The following is a 26,906-nucleotide window of genomic DNA, read 5'->3' on the forward strand; positions in this document are numbered from 1 at the left end:
TATGTAGCTTATGTTTCCCTCCTTTTTTAAATAATTAATTAATTAATCAATTAATTAATCAATATATTTTTTTTTTTATTTTTTTTTTTTTATTTTGTATTTTACCAGTCATCATGCAGAACGTCCACAGGAACACAACCCAGAGCTTTGTGATGAGGCTTGTGTGTCAATCTCATCTCACCCACTCCCCCACCCGCTGCTCAACATGCAGTTGCTATGGTGGAGAGAGAACCCATGAAAGGGGTTGGAGATGTCCTGTGGTACAACAACCTTTCTCTAAGATGAATTTGTTTCACAGTTATTCTATATCACCTCATCTTCATTTACCGGTAAGCCCATTATTTGTTTCTTGTTTGCTTTGCGACAGGTTGAAAAGGCTGCCTATATGCTTTGGTTAGAGTTTCCAAATGAAATACAAAGAAGTTGCTTGAAAGCAGCTGTATATTTCCCACCTCCTTTAATTTACAGAACAATTAATTCATGATAAGAGATCAGCTGATATGCAGAATACTTTGAATTTCTATGTGGAATTTTCCACCTCGTAACAGAAACACTTTTGGCACTCGCGCATGATAGCTTATACAGTGTGTCACTAATCACCACTAGTAACACAAACAGGCTACATATTAATGTACTGCTACACCCCAGACAGTTTACACCTTATGGCTGCAGAGTTTGTAAGACTTCTTTAACCATGAACACCCATTTGAAATGCTTGCTGTCAGTTTCAAATGCTTCCTTGACATATGGACTATTAGGTACTTTTGAAAGTATTATTTAAAAAAAAATCTTCCTTCTAACTTTAGCTAAACTTACCGTGAAACGACAGACAATGAGCCAATTGTGTCCGTCCACAGTTAGTTTTAAACCACAGCAGCATAACCAACAGAAGAACAGAATTCAATGCCAGAGAAACATTTTCTCAATTAGTTTAATGGAAGGAGATGAGGGAGCGGAAATTCACTTTGGATCCCATTTGTCAACATTATGTCTGGATAACATCTCCTTATTCATCACATTCAGTCTCTGTTCTCAAAGGGGCGGGGTGGGACTCTTCAATACATCATAAAGAGATCAAGAACTGGACCACTGCCGGCCATATAGATAGATGTCCAATGTAAAACCATTTAGATAGACGGTCACTGTAAAACCCCACATTTACAGCAATAGATAACACTCATGGGCATCTTCCTCCATCAACACAAAATACAGGCCTTCCCTCCTTCAGCCTTCTCAAATGATGGGAGACCGATGAAAGAAAAATGTCGTATAAAATGATCCCTCACTCCATTTTGGACCAAAGAGAGTAAATAGGTTTACTGTCCTACAACAAGGCTGCCTTGCAGGGGTAGCTGTTGAAGAAATAAGGTCTACAGAGGAGGGTGAGTTTCACCGCCGTGCAATACAACCTCCCAAAGAGTCCTGACGTGACCCGTTTGACCTCAGGATTCGTTGCAGCTTTCCAGAGTTCGTAAATGTCGGCCACGTGGCCGTGCGACGTCATCATCTTGTCGTAGATGCACAGGTGGTAGGGCGCCTTGCCCTCACCTGAGAAGTACACATGCTCCTGCGGCAACACACCCATGGCTTTGGCGCAGATGCCCATGAAGACATCGTCGATGTACAGCGAGGCGTTGAGGGTCAACGAAGCCTGGTAGATTTTGTTAGCCACGTCTCTCGAGACGACGTAACCTGCCCCTGCCGTGTAGTCCGGGTATGTCAACCACGGGTACATCTCGTATGGGACGTAGTACTTGCTTTCCTTCCGGCGGATGGGTGACGCGCCTCTGTGCACGCGACCGATCCAGAAGTCCGTCACGCCCTTCCTGTCCATGTCATGCAGGTAGCGCACCAGATTGGGCATGTGCACAAAGATGTCGTCGTCAGAGGTCATGAGGAAGCGGGCGCGGGGGCAGTAGGCGTGCGCCCACCGAAACTGTAGCAGAAGCTTGAGGGTTAGGTTGTGGAACGAGTCCACAAAGTCCTGCTGGACCAAGTCGCCATTCAAGCGGTCCTCATGGACAAGGTTGTCCTGAATGCCCCCTCTGCTCCTCCGAATCTGGGCAGCTTCGTGCTGCTTGGGGAGGCCCAGCACAAACACCACCTTCACCGTCACCCCCAGGGTCTGGCGGATATAGGTCTCGTTGCCCCACGTCGACCGTATGGCTCGCCGTCTCTCGAAGTTCTCCGGGGAGGACTTGACTAGCAGCAGCAGTAAAACGTTCTTCTCTCCTGAGCACTTGTACGGGTGGTTGAGCAGGTAGTGGTGGTTGCTGAACATGTGGGCCTCCTGGCGCGGGATGGTGAAGCTCTTGTTGATGAAGGTGTAGTGGTTGACCAGGTAGCGGTAGGAGTAGGACTTGACGTGGCTCACCACACTGCCGCCCAGGTGCTCCCAGTACACCATCATCACCGACAGCACCAGGCACGTGGTCATTAGCTGCACCAACTGGCACTTGCGGATCCGCCGTAAATTCACAAACATCACAGTAATTTTGGGGAAATTCCGGGGTTCTTCCTCTGTCAGGTCTGAGTGGTGGTGGTGTGTGTCAGAGTGTGTGAAAGAGCGGCTGCAGAGGCAGTTGTTCCAGTGACTGTGCATAGTGGTGTGTGTGTTCCATCTTAGGTTTCCCACATGGAGCAGGAGGCGTGGGTGTGTCGGGGAGAATCACAGTTACTGACTCACACACAGCTGTCCTCATAGTGGCTCAGACTCATCCAGCGTCCCCAGGGTGCCGACCATTGCTCTGAAATGGAACAGAGAGTACACATTTTACTCTAATGGTCCAATGTGGTAAGAGTTAAGTGCAATAAAATCCTCCTTAGAGAAAAGCAGATAAACAGATCAATCAACTAGTCTGAAACTGAATATTACAATTTTGCCTTTGGGTGTGAGAGACTTCTTTAACATTTTGGTAACTGTTTACATTAGGCTGCTCTTATACCTCTGTACTTACTCTGTAATTACTCTAGTAACTAGAATGTATTAAGTTCTTAATACAATGTTACTTAAAGATGCAAGATGCTATATTTACTCTTATTTAGCATATATTTTGCTTCTATAATCTCCATGCTTTTTAAAGCTAATCAGGGTAATTAAGTGTCATAATGATGAATTGTGGGGCCTTTTAGTCATGCAGGCACACAGATACATGTTTCAATGTCCAAGCATTGAACACCTGTTAATTGAGTGTGCAAAGCTGTCATCAAGGCAAAGGGTGGCTATTTGAAGAATGTGTTTAACACTTTTTTGGTTACTACATAATTCCATATGTGTTATTTCATAGATTTTATGTCTTCACTATTATTCTACAATGTAAAAAATAAAGAAAAACCCTTGAATGAGTAGGTGTGTCCAAACTTTTGACTGGTAGTGTATGTATATACTATACTATATTCGGAAAGTATTCAGACCTCTTAACTTTTTCCACATTTTGTTACGTTACAGCCTTATTCTAAAATTGATCAAATCAAATCCTCAGCAATCTATACACAATACCCCATAATGACAAAGCGAAAACAGGTTTTTAGAAATCAGGCGCCTCACAGGTCCTCAACTGGCAGCTTCATTAAATAGTACCCGCAAAACACCAGTCTCAACGTCAACAGTGAAGAGGCAACTCCGGGATGCTGACCTTCTAGGCAGAGTTGCAAAGAAAAAGCCATATCTCAGACTGCCCATCTTAATATTTTATTGGCCAGTCTGAGATATGGCATTTTCTTTGTCGCCTCTTCACTGTTGACGTTGAGACTGGTGTTTTGCGGGTACTATTTAATGAAGCTGCCAGTTGAGGACCTGTGAGGCGTCTGCTTCTCAAACTAGAGACTCTAATGTATTTGTCCTCTTGCTCAGTTGTGCACCGGGGCCTCCCACTCCTCTTTCTATTCTGGTTAGAGCCAGTTTACGCTGTTCTGTGAAGGGAGTAGTACACAGCGTTGTACGAGATCTTCAGTTTCTTGGCAATTTCTCGCATGGAATAGCCTTCATTTCTCAGAACAAGAATAGACTGACGAGTTTCAGAAGAAAGTTCTTTGTTTCTGGCCATTTTGAGCCTGTAATCGAACTCACAATTGCTGATGCTCCAGATACTCAACTAGTCTCAAGAAGGCCAGTTTTATTGCTTCTTTAATCAGCACAACAGTTTTCAGCTATGCTAACATAATTGCAAAGGGGTTTTCTAATGATCAAGTAGCCTTTTAAAATGATAAACTTGGATTAGCAAACACAACGTGCCATTGGAACACAGGACTGATGGTTGCTGATAATGGGCCTCTGTACGCCTATGTAGATATTCCATAAAAAATCAGCCGTTTCCAGCTACAATAGCCATTTACAACATTAACAATGTCAACACTGTATTTCTGATACATTTGATGTTATTTTAATGGACCAAAAAAAATATTTTCTTTCGAAAACACTGACATTTCTAAGTGACCCCAAACTTTTGAACAGTAGTGTATAAATTTGCTAAAATGTATAAAAACCTGTTTTTCCTTTGTCTTTATGGGGTATTGTGTGTAGATTGATGAGGGAAAAAAACAATTTAATCAATTTTAGAATAAGCCTGTAACCTAACAAAATGTGGATAAAGTCAAGGGGTCTGAATACTTTCCGAAGGCACTTTATACTATATTTGTACCCGTTAATGTTTTTTTTGTAACAGTACAAAACATACACATACAAACGACAACATACAGACGCACACAAACATCCACAACATCACTCCTACCCAGATCCCCCATCTCCAGCGCCCGCATCACTCTCCACCACATGGCCTCAAACTGCACCATTTTGTTTCTCTGTCTCCCACGCACTTTCAACATTTAGATAATAAAGCATTTGTCCTTTCCATTGTGTTAACGATGGAGGATTAGTTGATTTCCAGTTTTTAAGTATATGTTCTTTTTCAGGATGATTGCCGAGAAAAGTTTCGTCCAACCCATCAGGTATCTCACTGCACACTCATATGCCATGTCTTGAAATCTGCAGACAGACGGATTAAAAGTACATTTACATTGTAATTTTTCTGACAGCCAACTATCTATCTCCGCACATAACTTTTGGACTTCATAGCATTCCCAGAAGGCGTGGATTATTGAGTCATTGTTAGTTTTCCACTTAAGACATGACTCTGCTGTGAATTTTGTCTCTTGTGTAATACATTCTATACATTAGTTTATACTGGATTAAGCGTAAATGTTCGTTAACTGTCATTTCTTTAGTTATGTTACAACGTTCCCTCCATCTTGTGGCAATATCAGTTATTTTTAAGTCTTGGTTCCAATAGTTTATATTCTTTTCTTAGAGATTGTCAGCTGGATAGGCTCTCTTTAAGGTTTTTAATATCTTACCTATCATTTGAATATCCTTTTCTGACTCAAATAGGATTCCCTCAAGATTGCTCTGATGTCCAAAATATTTCAAATAAAAACGTATTGATATGAAACTTTTAAGTTGCATGTATCTGAAAATATCTACATTTGGTCAGTCCAAAATTGCTTTTTAATTCTGCCATGGAAATAAATGTATTTCCTATTACCAAGTCATTTACGGTTTCTATACCTTTAGTGTTCCATGTGGACCAATTTATCAGTCAATTCTGAAACGCTATGATCCAAGGATTGTTCCAAAGGGTTGTGTTTTTAGGGAGTGATATTGGTTCTTGTAGAATACGTTACATTTTCTTCCATATTGTTATAGTGTTCTTAACTATGAAGTTTTTCATGTTCTTAGCTTTATCCTTTGAAACTTAACACGTGAAAAGTTTCTGGGGATGAGCGTGCACATCTTCAATATGTACCCATTGTCCTCTTTAGTGCATTTAACTAGCCTATATATCGCAAGTAAAAGCCCTGGGTGGCGAGTTGATACAATTCCAAGTCTGGAACGTTAAAACCACTGTTACAAGTATTGTTTTTTTCCATTTATATTTAGTACGTAGGGTGTGCCGATTGGTGTCGCCTTGTTAGTCAGTATGTATTACACCTGTGCTGGCTTGTCCATCTCGTTAGTCGGAAGGTATTTCACCTGTGCTGGCACTGAGGATATTTAAAAGCGGCTGGCCTAGTGCTCCAGTTGTGTTGAGAGATGTGTTCAAGAAAAACATTCCTTTGTCTGATCTTTTCATTTTGCTAAACTTTTTGGTTTGCTTCCTGTCTTTAAGTTTGGTGTGCGTTTTTCTTTTGTTTGCCTCTTAGTGGGCAAATTCAGTGGGCATTCATGGTGGGTGTTTTTTTAGGTCCCAGTTGTTGCTATGCAACTTTCAATGGACACCCCCATGAGTGTCTTTTAGAACCCCTTCTAAAATCCCACCTGTTTTGTTTGGTTGTTGTCAGTGACTTTGTTAGTTCCCTATTCTGTTTGAGCAACATTTTTGTTTTCTTGCTGGGGAACGTAACACCACCCTCAGACTTAAGAAGATGTAAAACTTCTCTTTTTATTCTATTCGTTGTATTTGCCCAGATAAAGTCTGTTATGACCAAGTATACTTCGGTTGGGTAATTGGTATTACCAAGAATAAATATTAAACTTTGGGAGCCATGCCATTCTGAAGAGGAAATATTCTACCTGTAAGATTTATGGGAAGATTGTTCCATTTAATTACACCTGCTTTCATATTGTTGAGTAATGGGACACATTTCTTTATATATTTGTTTGTTGTCACTTTTAAGCATCCTAAGTACTTGACATTTTTTGTGGTCAACTAAAGGATTGCTGTAGATCATTAGTTATTGTTTTTCCTATTGCCATTATTTCATGGTTTTTCACATTAACTTTATATCCTGAAATCTTTGAGTATTCTGAAAATATTTTTTGCAAGAGAGGCGTTGAGTTTTCAATATTGGTCAGGTATATCAGCAGATCATCTGCATATAAGTTTAGTGTATATTCATGTTTACCAATACTGATACCTGTTTCGTTTGGGTCCTGTCTAGTTATTTCTGCAAGCGGTTCTGTCTTGTGCTGTTTCTAAAGCAATTTCATCAGATGTATTATTCGTGTATATTTTTGCTTTAGGATATTTATATAATATTTTTTATTTAATGTATTATTTCAGCTGGAAAGTTGAAAGCTTCCAAGGTTTTGAATAGAAAAGGCCATTCAAGACGGTCAAAAGCATTTTAGGCATCAACAGCCATTATTGATAAATCTATATCTTGTTTTTTAGCATATAAGTAATAGTAACAGTAATAAACTGAAACATGTTCTTGTATTTGTGTCTATTTTTAATAAACCCTGTTTTATTGATATGTATCAAGTCTGGTAAGACTTTTGCCATTCTATTGCTTATGAGCTTTGTTATTTTTTATTGTCAATTTATTAAAGTTATGGGTCTGTAATCAGCAGGGGACACTCCAGAGAATGCCAAGAGTGTGCAAAGCTGTCATCAAGGCAAAGGGTGACTACTTTGAAGAATCTAAAATCTAAAATATATTTTGATTTGGTTACTACATGATTCCATATGTGTTATTTCATAGTTTTGATGTCTTCACTATTATTCTACAATGTAGAAAATAGTACAAATAAAGAAAAACCCTTGAATGAGTAGGTGTGTCCACATTTTTGACTGGTACTGTATAGAGCGTGTGGGCATGTGGGCTGAGCAATCATTTAACAGAGAACACAAAAACAATCTAGCAATTATTTGTACTTTGAGGCGATTTTAAGCTCCAACTCCTCTCCTAATGTACCAAAAGTCTGTGGATTATGTCATTGTACATACATAGGAGGAAGACTGTCAGTTAAGGGTGCGTTCGTAAATTCACTCTGGCTATCTACTCCGATTTCAGAGCACTCTCGAGAGCACTCTCATTTACAAATGCTCAACCCCCGTTGAATATGACCGGTGTCGGTAAACGTCGGCAAAAAAGCAAAACATTTAAATTGTCGGCAACATCACAGTTATAGTCACCAACGCTCTGGATAACATGAAAAACCAGCTCTGCTAGGGCGAGTAAAATGGTCAGAGTGAGGTGTTCTCTCATTTATGTCTGGAAGTAGTTAGCAAGCTAGCCAGCGTTAGCCAGTTAGCTTGGGTACTTGACTGCCGTTGTGAGGTCAGAACGCTTGGATCAACCCTACTCCTAGGCCAGAGCATCCAGTGTGCGCTCTGAACGCTCCAAGAGCGAAACGCTCTGAATTTACAAACGGGCAATCTGACAACACTCCGAATTTTGAATTTACGAACACTCTCTAAGTATTGTGGTCAGGTAGCCTAGCGGTTAAGAGCGTTGGACTAGTAACTAAAAGGTCGCTGGTTCGAATCCCCGACCTGACTAGGTGAAAAATCTGTTGATGTGCCCTTGAGCAAGGCACTTAACCCTAATTGCTCCTGTAAGTCACTCTGGATAAGAGTGTCTGCTAAATGACTAATGTAAATTAAAATATAGTGACTGGTGTGGGTCTACTTGGGGAAAGTGAAGTGAGATGAGTGGAGGCCCCACACACACCTCAGAGAAGTTGCCCTCCCAATCCCTCTGTACCTGTTTTAAATATGTAGGCTTATGATTTAAACTTAAGCAGTTTCATATCATAAAAACAAGTACTTCTGCTGTGTGCTTCTTCTCTGATTTCCTAGTGTGTGTTTGTGTGACAGCACGCTAAAACCGCAAACATTAGCTGAGAAGTCAAAAGTGTGGCGGGTGAATGGTAAAAGCCAGCGCAGCAAATGTGGTGCTGGAGGTTCTCTCATAATGGAGGGGTTCATGGCGACGACCCATCGAAACTCCTGAGAGCTGCGGAAAGCGTTCGGCACACAATGGAGGGCATCAGAATAGCTCTGGGAGCACAATGACAGTGAGAGCGGGGATTAGAATAGGCTGCTTCCGCCCGTTTGGCCTGGGTAAAAACCAAGGGGGGATCATGGATGGGCCTGGGACTCCCAGCACATCACCACACTGCTGCCCCCCGAGAGCTTTTATCATTAGCTACCCACTGCCTAATAGGGTCACTCACTCAGAATCTCTATCTTTCTTTCTCTCTCTCCTCTCACCCTCTCTATCTCTCCCTCTCTCTATCCTTATCTCTTCCTATGTCTCCCTCTTTGCCTGAGAAATTAGTCAGGCTACTAATAAGTAAGATGAGGAGGCATTGCTGTCTTGTCTAACCTCAGCCTCCCCAACCCCAAAAAGCTTTCAAAGGGACGATGGACGGGGCCATGTACCGTCAAATCTTGAGTGAGAACCTCCTTCCCTCAGCCAGGGTATTGGAAATGGATCGTGGATGGGTATTCCAGCATGACAATGACCTAAAACACACAGCCAAGGCAACAAATGAGTGGCTCAAGAAGAAGCACATTAAGGTCCTGGAGTGGCCTAGCCAGTCTCCAGACCTTAATCCCATAGAAAATCTGTGGAGGGAGCTGAAGGTTCGAGTAGCCAAACGTCAGCCTCGAAACCTTAATGACTTGGAGAAGATCTGCAAAGAGGAGTGGGACAAAATCCCTCCTGAGATGTGTGCAAACTTGGTGGCCAACTACAAGAAACGTCTGACCTCTGTGATTGCCAACAAGGGTTTTGCCATCAAGTACTAAATCATGTTTTGCAGAGGGGTCAAATACTTATTTCCCTCATTAAAATGCAAATCAATTTATAACATCTTTGACATGCGTTTTTTTGTTGTTATTCTGTCTCTTACTGTTCAAATAAACCTACCATTAAAATTATAGACTGATCATGTCTTTGTCAGTGGGCAAACGTACAAAATCAGCAGGGGATCAAATACTTTTTTCCCTCACTGTACATAAGCATACATGATACATGATGAATGTATTGATGAAAAAGTACTGTATGTCAACTAGGCAAATCAGAAAGCAAAAACAATGTCAACAAAACAAAAATAATACAAAGCTAGACTATACTGTGAGGTCCAAGGGAGTGGAGTAGGTAGTCAGTGTGTTGGTTGGTACAGAACCCTAGTTTGGGACACAGCTTAACAAGAAAGCATTTACTATGGCTGAGCACCTGAGGTAGTCTGTGTCACGATCGTCGTAGGGAACAGACCAATGCGCAGCGTGTTGAACGAACATGGTGAACTTTATTATCTTTAGTGATAATCGACACAATAAACAAAACAAGAAACGACTCGTGAAGTCCACGGTAACAATGACCGAACACGGAACAAAAACCCACAAACACAAAGGGAAAAACATACAGTTTAAATATGGCTCCCAATCAGAGACAACCAGCCAACAGCTGACACTCGTTGCCTCTGATTGGGAGTCACTCAGGCAAACATAGAATAAAACAAACTAGAACCCCCAACATAGACATATAACACATAGAATAAACATACCCTGGCTCAACAAATAGAGTCCCAGAGCCAGGGTGTGACAGTACCCCCCCCTAAAGGTGCGGACTGCGACCGCGCCTCAACTAAAGCAAAACAGGGGAGGGCTGGGCGGGCATACCTCCTCGGCGGCGGTTCTGGCTCCGGCCTTGACCACCACCCTCCAATAAACCCCCCATAGCGCCCCTGGTCCAGTCTGGCCCCGCTGGCTGGAGCTGAACTGGACGTAGCAGGAGCGGTTAGCTTCAGCTCCGTAGGTTAGCTTCAGCTCCAGGCACCGGTGACCCAGGCACGGGTTGTGCCGGACTGACGACGCGCACCCCTGGCCTGGTGCGTGGAGGAGGAACGGGCCTTACCAGGCTGACGACTCGCACCCCTGGCTTGGTGCGTGGAGGAGGGACGGGCCTTACCAGGCTGACGTCTCGCACCCCTGGCTTGGTGCGTGGAGGAGGGACGGGCCTTACCAGGCTGACGTCTCGCACCCCTGGCTTAGTGCGAGTGGCAGGAACAGGCCGGGCCGGGCTGGCGACGCGCACCGTAGACTTGGTGCGAGTGGCAGGAACAGGCCGGGCCGGGCTGGCGACGCGCACCGTATACTTGGTGCGAGTGGCAGGAACAGGCCGGGCCGGGCTGGCGACGCGCACCGTAGACTTGGTGCGAGTGGCAGGAACAGGCCGGGCTGGGCTGGCGACGCGCACCGTAGACTTGGTGCGAGTGGCAGGAACAGGCCGGGCCGGGCTGGCGACGCGCACCGTAGAGTTGGTGCGAGTGGCAGGAACAGGCCGGGCCGGGCTGGCGACGCGCACCGTAGTCTTGGTGCGAGTGGCAGGAACAGGCCGGGCCGGGCTGGCGACGCGCACCGTAGACTTGGTGCGAGTGGCAGGAACAGGCCGGGCCGGGCTGGCGACGCGCACCGTAGACTTGGTGCGTGGAGCAGGGACAGGCCGGACTGGGCTGGCGACGCGCACCGTAGGCTTGGTGCGTGGAGCAGGGACAGGCCGGACTGGGCTGGCGACGCGCACCGTAGGCTTGGTGCGTGGAGCAGGGACAGGCCGGACTGGGCTGGCGACGCACACCGTAGGCTTGGTGCGTGGAGCAGGGACAGGCCGGACTGGGCTGGCGACGCACACCGTAGGCTTGGTGCGTGGAGCAGGGACAGGCCGGACTGGGCTGGCGACGCACACCGTAGGCTTGGTGCGTGGAGCAGGGACAGGCCGGACTGGGCTGGCGACGCACACCGTAGGCTTGGTGCGAGGAGCAGGGACAGGCCGAACCGGGCTGTGGAGACGGATAGGAGACCTGGAGTGAAGAGCGGCCACAACCCGTCCTGGCTGAATGCCTACCCTCACACACTCTGTGTGAGGCATCCGCACAGGACGTACAGGGCGGTGTACCCGTAACCTGGTGGCCTTCTGAATCCGCCCCTTTTTTGCCTCCGTCAGCCCCGTCGTCCATGCCGTGTGCCCCCCCATAAAAATGTTCTGGGGTTGCCTCTCGCCTGTCCGACGTTGACCCTGCTGACGCCGCTGCTCCTCTCTCCGTCGCCTCTCCACCGTCTCACTCCATGGCCGGCGATCCATCCCGGCCAGGATTTCCTCCCAGGTCCAGGACCCTTTCCCGTCCAATATCTCCTCCCATGTCCAGGCTGCCTGCTCCTGGACACGCTGCTTGGTCCTTCGATGGTGGGTTTTTCTGTCACGATCGTCGTAGGGAACAGACCAATGCGCAGCGTGTTGAACGAACATGGTGAACTTTATTATCTTTAGTGATAATCGACACAATAAACAAAACAAGAAACGACTCGTGAAGTCCACGGTAACAATGACCGAACACGGAACAAAAACCCACAAACACAAAGGGAAAAACATACAGTTTAAATATGGCTCCCAATCAGAGACAACCAGCCAACAGCTGACACTCGTTGCCTCTGATTGGGAGTCACTCAGGCAAACATAGAATAAAACAAACTAGAACCCCCAACATAGACATATAACACATAGAATAAACACACCCTGGCTCAACAAATAGAGTCCCAGAGCCAGGGTGTGACAGTCTGGATCTTAAGGCAGCCTCTCTACCCACCTAGCAGTTCCCTCATCCTCATTCTGTTGACAGTACTTCCAGGATTAGTTAGCAGACACTTTATTATTGGCTTTCCTGCCGATGATGTCGTGGCCATGAGACCATGTCCATCTAACAAAGACAAAGGTGTGTCTCGCCTCTTAAGCTTCATCATTGACATCAGCCGGTAAAACCGTGTATTTGTTCTGCAAGTTTTCTTTGCCAACTGTTGAAAGTCAAATATGCTTTGCCTCACAGGTGTGTTTGGTTTGTAATATGTGTTGTGTCTTATTCCTTTACTTAGGCTACGTTCCAGTCATGTTTAACCTTTCAAGTATTTTATTTTATTTTTACTTTTTATTCATTCAGTCTTACAGTTACTGCATTCATCTTAAGATACAGAAGCTAGGTGGGACAACCACATATCACAGTCATAGTAAGTCCATTTTTCCTCAAGAAAGTAGCTATCAGCAAAGTCACAGCTAGTAAGGGAGGGAAAAAGTTGGGCAGATGGATCCTGATCATTCAAACACATTACTCAGCAAATGTCATGATTGCCGTGGGTTTAAAGTCATGTTGTACCCTAGAAGGTACTGCTAAATATCAAGCTAAGTGCGTCACTAAATATATACACTACCAGTCAAAAGTTTGGACACACATACTCATTAATGTGTTATTTTCTTAATTTTTTACTATTTTTTACATTGTAGAATAATAGTGAAGAAATCAAAACGATGAAATAACACATATGGAATCATGTAGTAACCCAAAAAAGTGTTAAACAAATGAAAATATATTTTATATTTGAGATTCTTCAAACAGCCACCCTTTGCCTTGAAGACAGCTTTGCATTCTCTCAACCAGCTTCATGAGGTAGTCACCTGGAATGCATTTTAATTAACAGGTTTTCCTTCTTAATGCATTTGAGCCAATCAGTTGTGTTGTGATAAGGTAGGGTGGGTATACAGAAGATAGCCCTATTTGGTAAAAGACCAAGTCCATTTTATGGCAAGAACAGCTCAAATAAGCAAAGAGAAACAACAGTCCATCATTACTTTAAGACATGAAGGTCAGTCAATACGGAACATTTCAAGAGCTTGGAAAGTTTCTTCAAGTGCAGTCACAAAAACCACAAGCGCTATGATGAAACTAGCTCTCATGAGGACCGCCACAGGAATGGAAGACCCAGAGTTCTCTGCTGCAGAGGTTCATAAGTTCATTAGAGTTACCAGCCTCATAAATTGCAGCCCAAATAAATGATTCACAGAGTTCAAGTCACAGACACATCTCAACATCAACTGTTCAGAGGGGACTGTGTGAAGCAGGCCTTCATGGTCAAATTGCTACAAAGAAACCACTACTAAAGGACACCAATAAGAAGAAGAGACCTGCTTGATTGATTGATTGCTTCTGTGGACAGGTGTCTTTTATACAGGTAACAGAGTGTGCTCCTAATCTTTTGGATTTTTGGTTCCAACTGCCGTGTCTTTGTGAGACATGGTGTGGGTGAATGGATGATCTCCGCATTTGTAGTTCCCACCGTAAAGCATGGAGGAGGAGGTGTTATGGTGTGGGGGTGCTTTGCTGGTGACACTGTCTGTGATTTATTTAGAATTCAAGGCACACTTAACCAGCATGGCTACTACAGCATTCTGCAGCGATACGCCATCCCATCTGGTTTGGGCTTAGTGGGACTATCATGTTTTTCAACAGGAAAATGACCCAACACACCTCCAGGCTGTATAAGGGATATTTTACCAAGAAGGAGAGTGATGGAGTGCTGCATCAGATGACCTGGCCTCCACAATCCCCCGACCTCAACCCAATTGAGATGGTTTGGGATGAGTCGGACGGCAGAGTGAAGGAAAAGCAGCCAACAAGTGCCCAGCATATGTGGGAACTCCTTCAAGACTGTTGGAAAAGCATTCCAGGTGAAGCTGGTTGAGAGAATGCCAAGAGTGTGCAAAGCTGTCTTCAAGGCAAAGGGTGGCTATTTGAAGAATCTCAAATATAACATATATTTTGATTTGTTTAACACTTTTTTTGGTTACTACATGATTCCATATGTGTTATTTCATAGTTTTGATGTCTTCCCTATTATTCTACAATGTAGAAAATAGTAAAAATCAAGAAAAACACTTGAATGAGTAGGTGTGTCCAAACTTTTGACTGTTACAGTACTAGGCTATATATTTTTTATGACTCGTTATCTGCGTCCCTAAATACCCCCTGGTCATGAGACCTGTCTGAGAGAGAGATAGCGTCACTATGGTGCTTTATATCCAATGACAACAATGTGTCAATTGTTCACTGTTTTCAAAAATTGTTAGACTGCACTAAAGCACTACATTTAAAACACTAAAGCTTTTTTTTTTTGTCATTTAGCAGACACTCTTACATGAGCAATTAGGGTTAAGTGCCTTGCTTAAGGGCACATCGACAGATTGTTCACCTATTCGGTTCGTGGATTAGAACCAGCGACCTTTCGGTTACTGGCACAACGTTCTCACCCACTAAGCTACCTGCCCTTCTGTTACAGTTGCTCACGAAAACCAACTTCAAATCAACTTATTCACCATTACAAGCGTTTACTCCATTTTGAGTGAAATAGAATGAACCTGACATAGTTTGTTTGGCGTCTTTCAAGGGTGTCACCATCCTCAGTGTACACTCTGAAACCATTGAAAATAGGTTTGTCAACATTTTGCTAATATTAGCATGCCTTCAACACATGGGAAAGTATATTTTTCACGACACTTCGGTAATGGCTTTTTCGTAGAAGGTTAGGAATACTTATGCAGCAGGTTATGAGACTGAGGTTAAGTTTGGGAAAAGGGATAGGGTTAGCGAAAATGCTCTCCTAACCTGCTACATAAATCACTTTGTATCGAAGTGCCGTGAAAAGTGTGTGTCCCTTCAACACATACACCCACACACACTGACAAACCTGCACTTGAAACTCTTCATGGGAGCGCAAATTGAAAAAGCCTCCCCATGGGTTCCCAACTCTCAGTCTAAATCCAGCTTGTGTGAAAGCAGGACGTAGGGGCAATAAGGGTGCTGCAGCACCCTCTGAATTTAAAAAAATTATAAAAAATGAAAAAATGAAAATGTCTTCACAAAAGTAGTGCACAAAGTAGTGCACTGGGGCTTTACTAGTCCGTATTAGGGACCTGATAAAGCCATCTGTAGTGCAGGCAAAAACCCACATGATGCATAAGAAAACCACATTTTCCAAGCTTGTCTTAGAGAGTTACTCAGAATTTTTCTAAACCACCCTTTCATACAAGTGGGATATAAATAATCCCCTGTGATATCACAGATATATATACAAGAAATGTCTTCACAAAAGTAGTGCACTGGGCCTTTACTAGTCCTGTATTAGCGGACCGGATATAGTCGTCTGTAGCGCAGGCTACATCGTTAGGGCAGAAAGACACGTATCTTGTCAGTGTATCCATAATCTTTGCTCCAGCTAAACTCGAAGAGGACAGTAGGCTTAACTACTTACAAAAATGTTTAAAAAATATAAATATTTTATTGTCACCAGATAGGTGCAGTGTAATGTGTTGTTCTGATGAAAAGTAAGTAAATGGCAGTATTAGACTGAAAGTTAAGGTAATTTCGTCAAACTTGTGAGCCTCTCCATGCTTATAGTTGCTCATTCAACATATTTGCTGCTACTTCACTCATACCTGTTTTAACAGTTTCCCTTCCTAAGTGTGTTACATTCCCTGAGGTCAACCATAAATATGTTTCCTTGGCCAAATATTCCAAGATTTTCATCAAAATGCCACACATGTGGAGGCAAAACGAGTTGGGTAGGTGCGCTTCGGTGCAGCGGACAGCATTGGTCCAGAGCGCAGAGTTTCGCTTAGTCACTTCTCATAATGGTGCTCCTTTAATAGTTAGATCAAAGCTGAATCAATGTCTTGGAAGATCACATAATGATTCATTAGTATTCTACATAAAATAACTAAACATCTTCCCGCGGCTATGGTCACAGGTCGTATAAATAGATCTCAAACTGGAAAGAATCACGCGTCACAACCCGGCACTTACTGCTGCTATGTAGGCTTTCCAAATGACCAGTTGTAAGAAGTAGTCCAAGTAGCCTCCTGTTGAGTAGAGCGAGTTGAGTTCTCTCGCCTCTCTCCCCCCTCCTGTACAGATTCTCTCCTTGTATAGCTCTGGAAGTTTTCCTGTTTACCTCTCCCTGGAGTGGAGTCACACACACACTGCACTTTTTAGAAGCAGCGGCAGCAGCTTCCAGTTAAGCTGAGTGTGTGAGCCTCACTCTGTCTAGAGCGTGTGAACTGTACTGTTCTTGTGTGTGTATGTTGCCTTGGTTCTACTACCTCTCTGCTCACTCCCCGCCCTCACACACTGTGGGGGGTGGGCAGGGAATGAGGTGGGAGAGAGAGTTCCCAGTGAAAGTTGCGCCCCTGGTTATACTCAAAGAGAGTAGAGACAAAGGAAATGATATGTCTATCATGCATCTAGTATTAGCTAGCTATTAAATGAGGGTGGAGACACACTGTCAAGGCGTCTTCCTGTTCTCTCTCTCGCCACAATTAAGTGTTTTTCCTGATCTACTGCACTAGTGCTGTTCTGGGCCGCTGGGTCGTTTGTTAACCATTATTTTTTTTAAATTATATGTATTACATTTTCTTTACATTTTCAAATTATTGTTAACGTAAGCAGCGATGGACACGCACGCACACACACGAACAGAGCTGTTGGGGTGATGCTTGTGCCTGGCTCTGGGTGGAAAGAACAGGTACAATAAATGCCTGTATTCTTTTTGTTTACATTAGTGGTGATGGACACACCCACACAAGCCACAGAGATGTAGGTGTGATGCTAGTGCCTGGTTGTAGGGGATATGGTACATGTAAACAGTACATTGAAGTCTGTATAACGTAAAAGTCATAATGCCTTCAAAGCCGGTGTTTGGAGGATATACTGGCACCGTTTCCCTGCCCGAGACGAAACAACACCCGTGTCAATATTTCCTCCAAACACCAGTTTCTCGGTCATTACCACTTAAGTAGACAGTAGATGGAAGTCTGTGTGACGTGCAGCTGGACACACAACACACGGCATACTGGAGACAGCTCAAGGTCAGAGTAATAACAGCGAAAGGTGTGCCTGTGTGTGTGTGTGTGTGTGCCCCATGAACATTTTATGTTTACAGCGTTCTTCCGTGCCCACACCTTTGTTAATAGCTTGTATGACAACCAAGTGAACTCACCATCAATTACTTTCGAGCCATGAACTCGGTTAAAGATTAGATCCAACGTTTTAAAAGAACAAAGTTCCAACGACCATCATAGATATAATGGGTTTATAGAAATATGAGCTGGATTTACAACTGTGCAGGCTAGATTAACGAACACTCAATGAAGGAACAGTCAACTGATAACGTTTGCGGTATTTTAACGTTTCTATTATCAATTCTTTTCAACAGCGATTACAGTGCCTTAAGAACATATTCATACCCCTTGACTTATTCCACATTTTGTTGTGTTAGGCTACAGCTTGAATAAAGAAAGACAAGTTGTCACCCATCTACACACAACACCGCATAATGACAAGTGAAAACATGTTTTTTGAAATGTTTGCAAATTGATTGAAAATGAAATACAGAAATATCTCATTTACATACAGTACCAGTCAAAAGTTTGGATACACCTACTCATTCAAGGGTTTTTCTTTATTTTAACTATTTTTTTTACATTGTAGAATAATAGTGAAAACATCAAAACTATGAAACACACATATAGAATCATGTGGTAAGCAAAAAAGTGTTAAACAATTCAACATATATTTTATATTCTTCAAATAGCCACCCTTTGCCTTGATGACAGCTTTGCACACTCTTGGCCTCGGGAGAGGCAAAGGTCAAGTCAACACCCACTCGCTTAACCCCAAAGCCAGCTGCACCAATGTGTCGGAGGAAACACTGTTCAACTGACAACCGAAGTCAGCCTACAGGCACCCAGCCCGCCAGGAGGAGTCACTAGAGCGCAATGAGCCAATTAAAGCCCCCCCTGGCCAAACCCTCCCTTAACCCGGACGACACTGGGCCAATTGTGCGCCACCCTATGGAACTCCCGGTAATGACACAGCCTGGGATCGAACCCCAGGCTGTAGAAACGCTGTGATGCAGTGCCTTAGACCGCTGCGCCACTCGGGAAACTCCAGTTATTTTAATGGGAGATTCTAGTTATTTTAATGGGAGACTCATGTTTTTCTTTACCACGTTTCCCAACACATTCCGACTGTTCACTGTATCCCCACTCTGGTAAACCATCTGCTTTGTGCTTCGCACAGGCCTTCACTGTATCCCCACTCTGGTAAACCATCTGCTTTGTGCTTCGCATAGGCCTGCGATACATTGTATTTTGCATGTCAATGCATTCTTCACAAATGTAAATATAGGTCACCATGTGTGCTTCTACAATGTAAATTAGCCTTGATAGGATCAGTCATTCTGCCAAGGCAGATAGAGTTAGAGAGAGGAAAAGGCACAATGCTTTGGGAGCTGCTAAGAATCCATTCAAACTGGTCTGAGATCAGATCAGAGACTGTGTCAGCGTCCCAAATGGCACCCTATTCCTATGTAGTGCACTACTTTTTGACCTTGGCCCATATACTGTAGAGTTCCATTTGGGACTCATGCCTAGTGATGCAGTAGATGTGACGTCATGAAAATGGCCACGCAGCAATGGTCTGCTTCACACCCGACTCGAGATACTGTCCACGTTGACATCATCATGGTGTCTACCTCCCATTGATTCAATGCTGTTGCACCCATCAGCTGGTGTCATTGGACGGACAGTTTGGAAAAACGGGTGTGTTTATCATAAATAAGTTTGAGCTATTGACGTTACAATGTTCTCCTCATTGATACACAATACTCATTGATTTCAGCTACTGCATTACTCCTCAACTAGTTTCATTGTACAGTATAGGCAATTGGGCATTGAGAATGTGACTCATTAGCCAGCTTGAGGTATTTAAATTTAAGTCATTTAGCAGACGCTCTTATCCAGAGCAACTTACAGTTAGTGAGTGCATACCTTTTCATACTGCCCCCCCGTGGGAAACGAACCCACAACCCTGCCGTTGCAAGCGCCATGCTCTACCAACTGAGCTACACGGGGCCCATTACAATGAATTTGTTCAATTGACGCCCTACTGCCAATCACCTTAACAGGTTTCACTGGATCGACATTGAGAATGAGTGTGTTACTAGCAAGTTAAATGTTTTTGAGTACTCATTTACATTTACATTTTAGTCATTTAGCAGACGCTCTTATCCAGAGCGACTTACAGGAGCAATTAGGGTTAAGTGCCTTGCTCAAGGGCACATTTACGTCATTTAGCAGACGCTCTTATCCAGAGCGACTACAAATTGGTGCATTCACCCTATAGCCAGTGGGATATAGGGTGTACTATGAATCTTTAAAAAAAGGTGTCATTGTAGGTACTGAGACTGAAAGCCAAGAAATACACTCACACCCTCCCACTCACACCCTCCCACTCACACCCTCCCACTCACACCCTCCCACTCACACCCCCCCACTCACACCCTCCCACTCACACCCTCCCACTCACACCCTCCCACCTTGAAATATCACATTTACATAAGTATTCAGACCCTTTACTCAGCACTTTGTTGAAGCACCTTTGGCAGCGATTACAGCCTTGAGTCTTCATGGTTATGACGCTACAAGCTTTGCACACCTGTATTTGGGGAGTTTCTCCCATTCTTCTCTGCAGATCCTCTCAAGCTCTGTCAGGTTAGATGGGGAGCGTCGCTGCACAGCTATTTTCAGGTCTCTCCAGAGATGTTCGATCGGGTTCAAGTCCGGGGTCTGGCTGGGCCACTCAAGGACATTCAGAGACTTGTCCCGAAGCCACTCCTGCATTGTCTTGGCTGTATGCTTAGGGTCATTGTCCTGTTGGAAGGTGAACCTTCGCCCCAGTCTGAGGTCCTGAGCGCTCTGGAGCAGGTTTTCATCAAGGATCTCTCTGTACTTTGCTCCGTTCATCTTTCCCTTGATCCTGACCAGTCTCCCAGTCCCTGACGCTGAAAAACATCCCCACAGCATGATGCTGCCTCCACCATGCTTCACCGTAGGGATGGTATTGGCCAGGTGATGAGCGGTGCCTGGTTTCATCATGATGCTTGGCATTCAGGCCAAAGAGTTCAATCTTGGTTTCATCAGACCAGAGAATCTTGTTTCTCATGGTCTGATAGTTCTTTAGGTGCCTTTTGGCAAACTCCAAGCGGGCTGTCATGTGCCTTTTACTGAGGAGTGGCTTCCGTCTGGCCACTCTACCATAAAGGCCTGATTGGTGGAGTGCTGCAGAGATGGTTGTCCTTCTGGAAGATTCTCCCATCTCCACAGAGGAACTCTGGAGCTCTGTCAGAGTGACCATCGGGTTCTTGGTCACCTCCCTGACCAAGGCCCTTCTCCCCCGATTGCTCAGTTTGGCCGGGCGGCCAGCTCTAGGAAGAGTCTTGGTGGTTCCAAACTTCTTCAATTTAAGAATGATGGAGGCCACTGTGTTCTTGGGGATGTTCAATGCTGCAGACTATTTTTGGTACCCTTCCCCAGATCTGTGCCTCGACACAATCCTGTCTCGGAGCTCTACGGACAATTCCTTTGACCTCATGGCTTGGTTTTTGCTCTGACATGCACTGTCAACTGTGGGACCTCATATAGACAGGTGTGTGCCTTTCCAAATCATGTCCAATCAATTGAATTTACCACAGGTGGACTCCAATGAAGTTGTAGAAACAGGATGCACCTGAGTTAAATTTTGAGTCTCATAGCAAAGGGTTTGAATACTTATGTAAATAAGGTATTTCTGTTTTTTTATTTTTATAAATTTGCAAAGATTCCTAAAAACTGTTTTCGCTTTGTCATTATGGGGTATTGTGTGTTGATTGATGAGGAAAACAATGATTTAACCTCTACGGGATCTGTGTCCCTTATACGGGACGGTTGCTGCTCAATATGCGATATGTGACTAGAACTTTCCGGGACATAGACATGTCTTAAATGGGCAGAAAGCTTAAATTATTGTTAATCTAACTGCAGTGTCCAATTTACAGTAGCTATTACAGCTAAAAAAAATACCATGCTATTGTTTGAGGATGGTGCACAACAACAAAACACTATTATCACGGCAACTGGTTAGGTACATTCACCTCTGAAGGTAAATAATGTACTTACATGATATAATCTTGCTCTGATTTGTCATTCCGAGGGTCCCCGAGATAAAATGTAGTGTAGTTTTGTTTGAAAAATCAATTTTTATATTCAAATGTAGGAACTGGGTTCTACAGTTTGACCTCTGGCTCCACACCCACCCCACCCGGCCATCTAGATGTGTGACAGTTAATGTATTTTCTGTAGGGAAGCTAATGATCCATCATGTATGACATTCCTGGGAGTGTGCAAACTAAAATGTTGTATTACCACAGCATTTTGTATGTTCTCTATAGTTATGTACTTGAAAACCAATTCGGCACATTTGGGAAAACACCTGGCAGACTTGATACAAAATATTGTGTAGTGATGGAATTCTTCACTGCATCAGTCTGAAACGTTGCGCACACACACTGATGCCATCTATTGGACAACATCTAAATTACATCTATAATCCTACTTTACTGTCTTCCTTTCTCTTGCATTTCAAAGATGATGCAAAAAAATAATAATAGAAAACATATGTTTTTTGGTTTGTATGATCTTTTACCAGATCTAATGTGTTATATTCTCCTACATTCATTTGACATTTCCACAAACTTCAGTGTTTCCTTTCAAATGATATTGAGAATATGCATATCCTTGCTTCAGGTCCTGAGCTACAGGAAGTTAGATTTGGGTATGTCCTTAACGTAACAAAATGTGGAAAAAGCGAAGGGGTCTGAATACTTTCCGAAGGCATTGTAACAAGAGAAAAACTGCGGGCCGCCAGTTGCCCATAACTGACCTTGGACAATGATCTAGGACTAGTGTAACTATCCTGGACCCAGTATTGGAAGGGAACAACCATCTAGGACTAGTGTAACTATCCTGGACCCAGTATTGGAAGGGAACAACCATCTAGGACTAGTGTTACTATCCTGGACCCAGTATTGGAAGGGAACAACCATCTAGGACTAGTGTTACTATCCTGGACCCAGTATTGGAAGGGAACAACCATCTAGGACTAGTGTTACTATCCTGGACCCAGTATTGGAAGGGAACAACCATCTAGGACTAGTGTTACTATCCTGGACCCAGTATTGGAAGGGAACAACCATCTAGGACTAGTGTTACTATCCTGGACCCAGTATTGGAAGGGAACAACCATCTAGGACTAGTGTTACTATCCTGGACCCAGTATTGGAAGGGAACAACCATCTAGGACTAGTGTAACTATCCTGGACCCAGTATTGGAAGGGAACAACCATCTAGGACTAGTGTAACTATCCTGGACCCAGTATTGGAAGGGAACAACCATCTAGGACTAGTGTTACTATCCTGGACCCAGTATTGGAAGGGAACAACCATCTAGGACTAGTGTAACTATCCTGGACACAGTATTCTTTTTGGGTGCAAGAATATCATAACATTAAACAGCAGAAAAGGTAGATCATGTAAATTGAAAGAATTTTGAGTGTTGAATGTAATCATGATCTATTACCAAGTATGTAATTACACCTTTAAGGGCTCTGTTGTGCAGCTGTGCATAAACCATGCTTGAAACTCTGGTTGTAAAAACTGCAATTGTAAAAGGATGCCAGGAAGGAGTAGAGATAAAGGTAGTAGAAATGTAAAACTGGGCTCCCTCTCTTTTTATTAACAAGGGCCAAAACAGATTTTCGAAATACATTTGCCAAAACTGCTTTCAAACGTGTTTTCCTGCGATCACATTAAGAACTGTTCTGCATTGACTGCTTGTCATAATATATCTCCCTCCTATGGCTCTCGAATGGGCCTCGAGCAGAATATTTATCTCGCATAGAACACACAACAAGCCGACTAGGTAAATAGATAAACTATTCTACTGTGGGGTTGTCTGATTTATTTTTAATAACAACATTACACGGCAAAAAATAGTTCCACTGGAATGTTACAGCGTTATAAAGTATATGCTTTGAAATACCAGCAGCTACAACAGGCTACACACTGCTGCTGTGGTCAGCATTATAGACTGTTTAATTTCCATCTGAACATCGGAGTGTCATCAACAGTCATGCATATCAGTTCAGTGTAAAGGAGAAAATAAAATATTTGAGAATACATTTATTTGGGAATAATAAATATATTTAATAGAACAGACATGCTTCTGTCTGTGTTAGGCTATGTCATCTCCAAACCAGGAGGAGCAATCTGCATGTATAATTTAGTAACTTCCTGTGATATTGGCAAGGAAGGCCAATGCAGAAAGGAAATGGAGAATGGATCTCCCCTGTAAATTAAAAACAAAACAAAAAATAAATAAAATACATTTAAAAATCATGCTTGTAAATACAACTTCATATAAAACATATCTAATTAAAATACACTGTTTTGCAATGAAGGGTTTCAAAGTAGTCTCAATAGCAATTCATTTGAACTTCCCAATTTCACAACATACTTTTGACCACTAGATTGCAGTCACTGGCCATTGAAAAAAGCATAGGCTGCTCACTGGACTGCATGCTTTCCTTAACTTGTAGCCTGGGTTTAGACTAGACTCAGAGCATGCAAACATCACAAGACCCAAAGCAAAGACTAACCGAGATATCTCACTGGCATCGTTTCCAATAGGAGAAAATGAAGTATAGTGGACAGAGCCAAGCACGAGCTAACGAGATCCTATTGGCATGTTTTAGCATGTACACCGAACAGAAATATAAATGCAACATGCAACGTGTTGGTCCCATATTTCATGAGCTGAAAGAAAAAATCCCAGAAATGTTCTATATGCACAAGAAGCTTATTTCGCTCAAATGTTTTACACACATTTGTTTACATCCCTGTTAGTGAGCCTTTCTCCTTTGCCAAGATAATCAATCTACCCGACAGGTGTGGCATATCAAGAAGCTGATTAAACAGCATGATCATTACACAGGTGCACCTTGTGCTGGGGACAATAAAAGGCCACTCTAAAATGTGCAGTTTTGTCACACAACACAATGCCACAGATGTCTAAAGTTTTTAGGGAGCATGCAATTGGTATGCTGACTGCAGGAATGTCCACCAGAGCTGTTGACAGAGAATTGAATGTTCATTTCTCTATCGTAAGCCATTTTAGAGAATTTGGCAGTACGTCCAACCGGTCTCACAAGTGCAGGCCACATGTATGGCTTCATCATCCAGGCTCTGCTGTAGCCGGCCCGCAACCGGGAGACCAATGGGGCGGCGCACAATTGGCCCAGCGTCGTCCAGGGTAGGGGAGGGAATGGCCAGCAGGGAGGTATCTCAGTTGGTAGAGCATGGCGTTTGCAACGCCAGGGTTGTGGGTTCGATTCCCATGGGGGGCCAGTATGAAAAAAAAAATGAATAATGTATGCACTAACTGTAAGTCGCTCTAGATAAGAGCGTCTGCTAAATGACGTAAATGTAAATGTAATGTGGGCGAGCGGTTTGCTGATGTCAACTTTGTGAATAGAGTGCCCCCTGGTGGCAGTGGGGTTATGGTATGGGCAGGCATAAACTACAGACAAAGACAAATGCATTTGATCGATGGCAATTTTAATGCACAGAGATACCTTGATGAGATCCTGAGGCCCATTTTCTTGCCATTCATCCGCATCCATAACCTCATGTTTCAGCATGATAATGCATGGCTCCATGTCACAAGGATCTGTACACAATTCCTGGAACCTGAAATTGTCCCAGTTCTTCCATGGCCAGCATACTCACCAGACACGTCACCCATTGACCATGTTTGGGTTGCTCTGGATCAACCTGTATGACAGCGTGTTCCAGTTTCCTCCAATATCCAGCAACTTCGCACATCCATTGAAGAGGAGTGAGACAACATTCTACAGGTCACAATCAACAATCTGATCAACTCTTTGCAAAGGTTTTGTCGAGCTGCATGAGGCAAATAAATGGTGGTTACACCAGATACTGACTGACTGGTTTTCTGATCCACCCCATACCTTAAAAAAAAAAGTTATCTGTATTCCCAGTCATGTGAAATCCATAGCTTAGGGCCTAATGAATGCATTTCAATTGACTGATTTCCTTATATGAAATGTAGCCCAGTAAAATCTTTGAAATTGTTGCATGTTGCGTTTATATTTTTGTTCAGTATATTTGCTTATTTCCGTTAGGGAACGCCTCTGAAGTGCGTGTGTGCAATAACTCAATTCACCCTTGCATGCCTTCTAAACAACGCAATATTTTGAAACTTTGGCAAAGGGTCAAGTCTACAAAACTTAGTGCACTCTGCTCTTAACAGATTGTAGTTTTGGGGACAGAAAAATGTATTAAAGATCTGATGTTTCATCGATCCCACTTACTGCCACTAGACTTAAAACCATGATTGGTGGTGAGTGGAAGTTCTAACCAGATGCTTCTGATTTATCCATCCTATGAGACATCTGGCTCCATCTGTCTGTGCCGAAAGTGCTTGAGGGACTACGCTATGTAATGTACCATGACCAAGGATAGACTACTAAACGGGATGTGCATACCGTTAACTACGTTCAGAGGGAGAATGCAATACACCAAAAGGCCCTCTAGGTGTCATGAGACACAAACCAAGTCAAGTGGTCCTCTGTAGCTCAACTGGTAGAGCACGGCGCTTGTAACGCCAAGGTAGTGGGTTCGATCCCCGGGACCACCCCATACACAAAAATGTATGCACGCATGACTGTAAGTCGCTTTGGATAAAAGCGTCTGCTAAATGGCATATTATTATATTATATTATAACAGAAAAAAACCACACTTGACTATTATCAAAATAGATTTTTTATTCTAGACGTTTCAAAGATCTGATTGATATTACAACAGTCAGATGCGTAGGTTGCAGAGAGAGTCTCAGCATCTGTGTGAGTGACAGCAGATAACATGGGTGAGGGCAAAGACGACATGAAACAAAACATTCTGCGTACTGGTATCTATCTACATGGTCCAGGGTGTTATGATACGTCCACATTAAAGTTTTGATTTATTGTTTTTGTTCATTTTTGCATACATAGCTACAAATAAATCAGAATTATAAAAGTTTTTCCAAAGAGTACAAAACCTTCAAGGGCTTTTTAGGCATAGCAAAGATATAATTAGTACTTTAGGTAGGAACAAGAAATAGTAAACACTTGAATGCAGTGTAAAAAGATTATCTTTTTTAAAACAAAACATAAAATACCATTCCACTGTCGGACTTCCTAATAGTCTTCATGGTACAATCCACTCACTGTTGGTTATATTAAAGCAAACTTCAAAATACTCTTAGCTAGCTTCTGTACAAAATATGTTTGTAAAACAAGTGACATTCTTTCTGAACAAAAATCACAAAGGAGGCTTTTGGGGAAAAAAAAGAAAGAAAAACATT

At 43.2% G+C, this 26,906-nt stretch overlaps 1 protein-coding gene across 1 annotated transcript; it reads right to left on the reverse strand.

Moving 5' to 3' along the window:
- Positions 1-921: 921 nt before the first annotated feature.
- On the reverse strand, positions 922-16,682 carry LOC311147206 (lactosylceramide 1,3-N-acetyl-beta-D-glucosaminyltransferase A-like). Its single transcript, XM_084183844.1, has 2 exons — positions 16,412-16,682; positions 922-2,747 (listed from the first exon to the last, which is right to left on the reverse strand). The coding sequence occupies exon 2, from the start codon at positions 2,600-2,602 to the stop codon at positions 1,325-1,327; it is 1,278 nt and encodes a 425-aa protein (XP_084039970.1). The 5' UTR covers positions 2,603-2,747; positions 16,412-16,682; the 3' UTR covers positions 922-1,324.
- Positions 16,683-26,906: the final 10,224 nt, after the last annotated feature.

This window comes from Coregonus lavaretus (genome assembly GCF_964263955.1).
Source record: "Coregonus lavaretus genome assembly, chromosome: 19".
Taxonomy (NCBI): Eukaryota; Metazoa; Chordata; class Actinopteri; order Salmoniformes; family Salmonidae; genus Coregonus; species Coregonus lavaretus.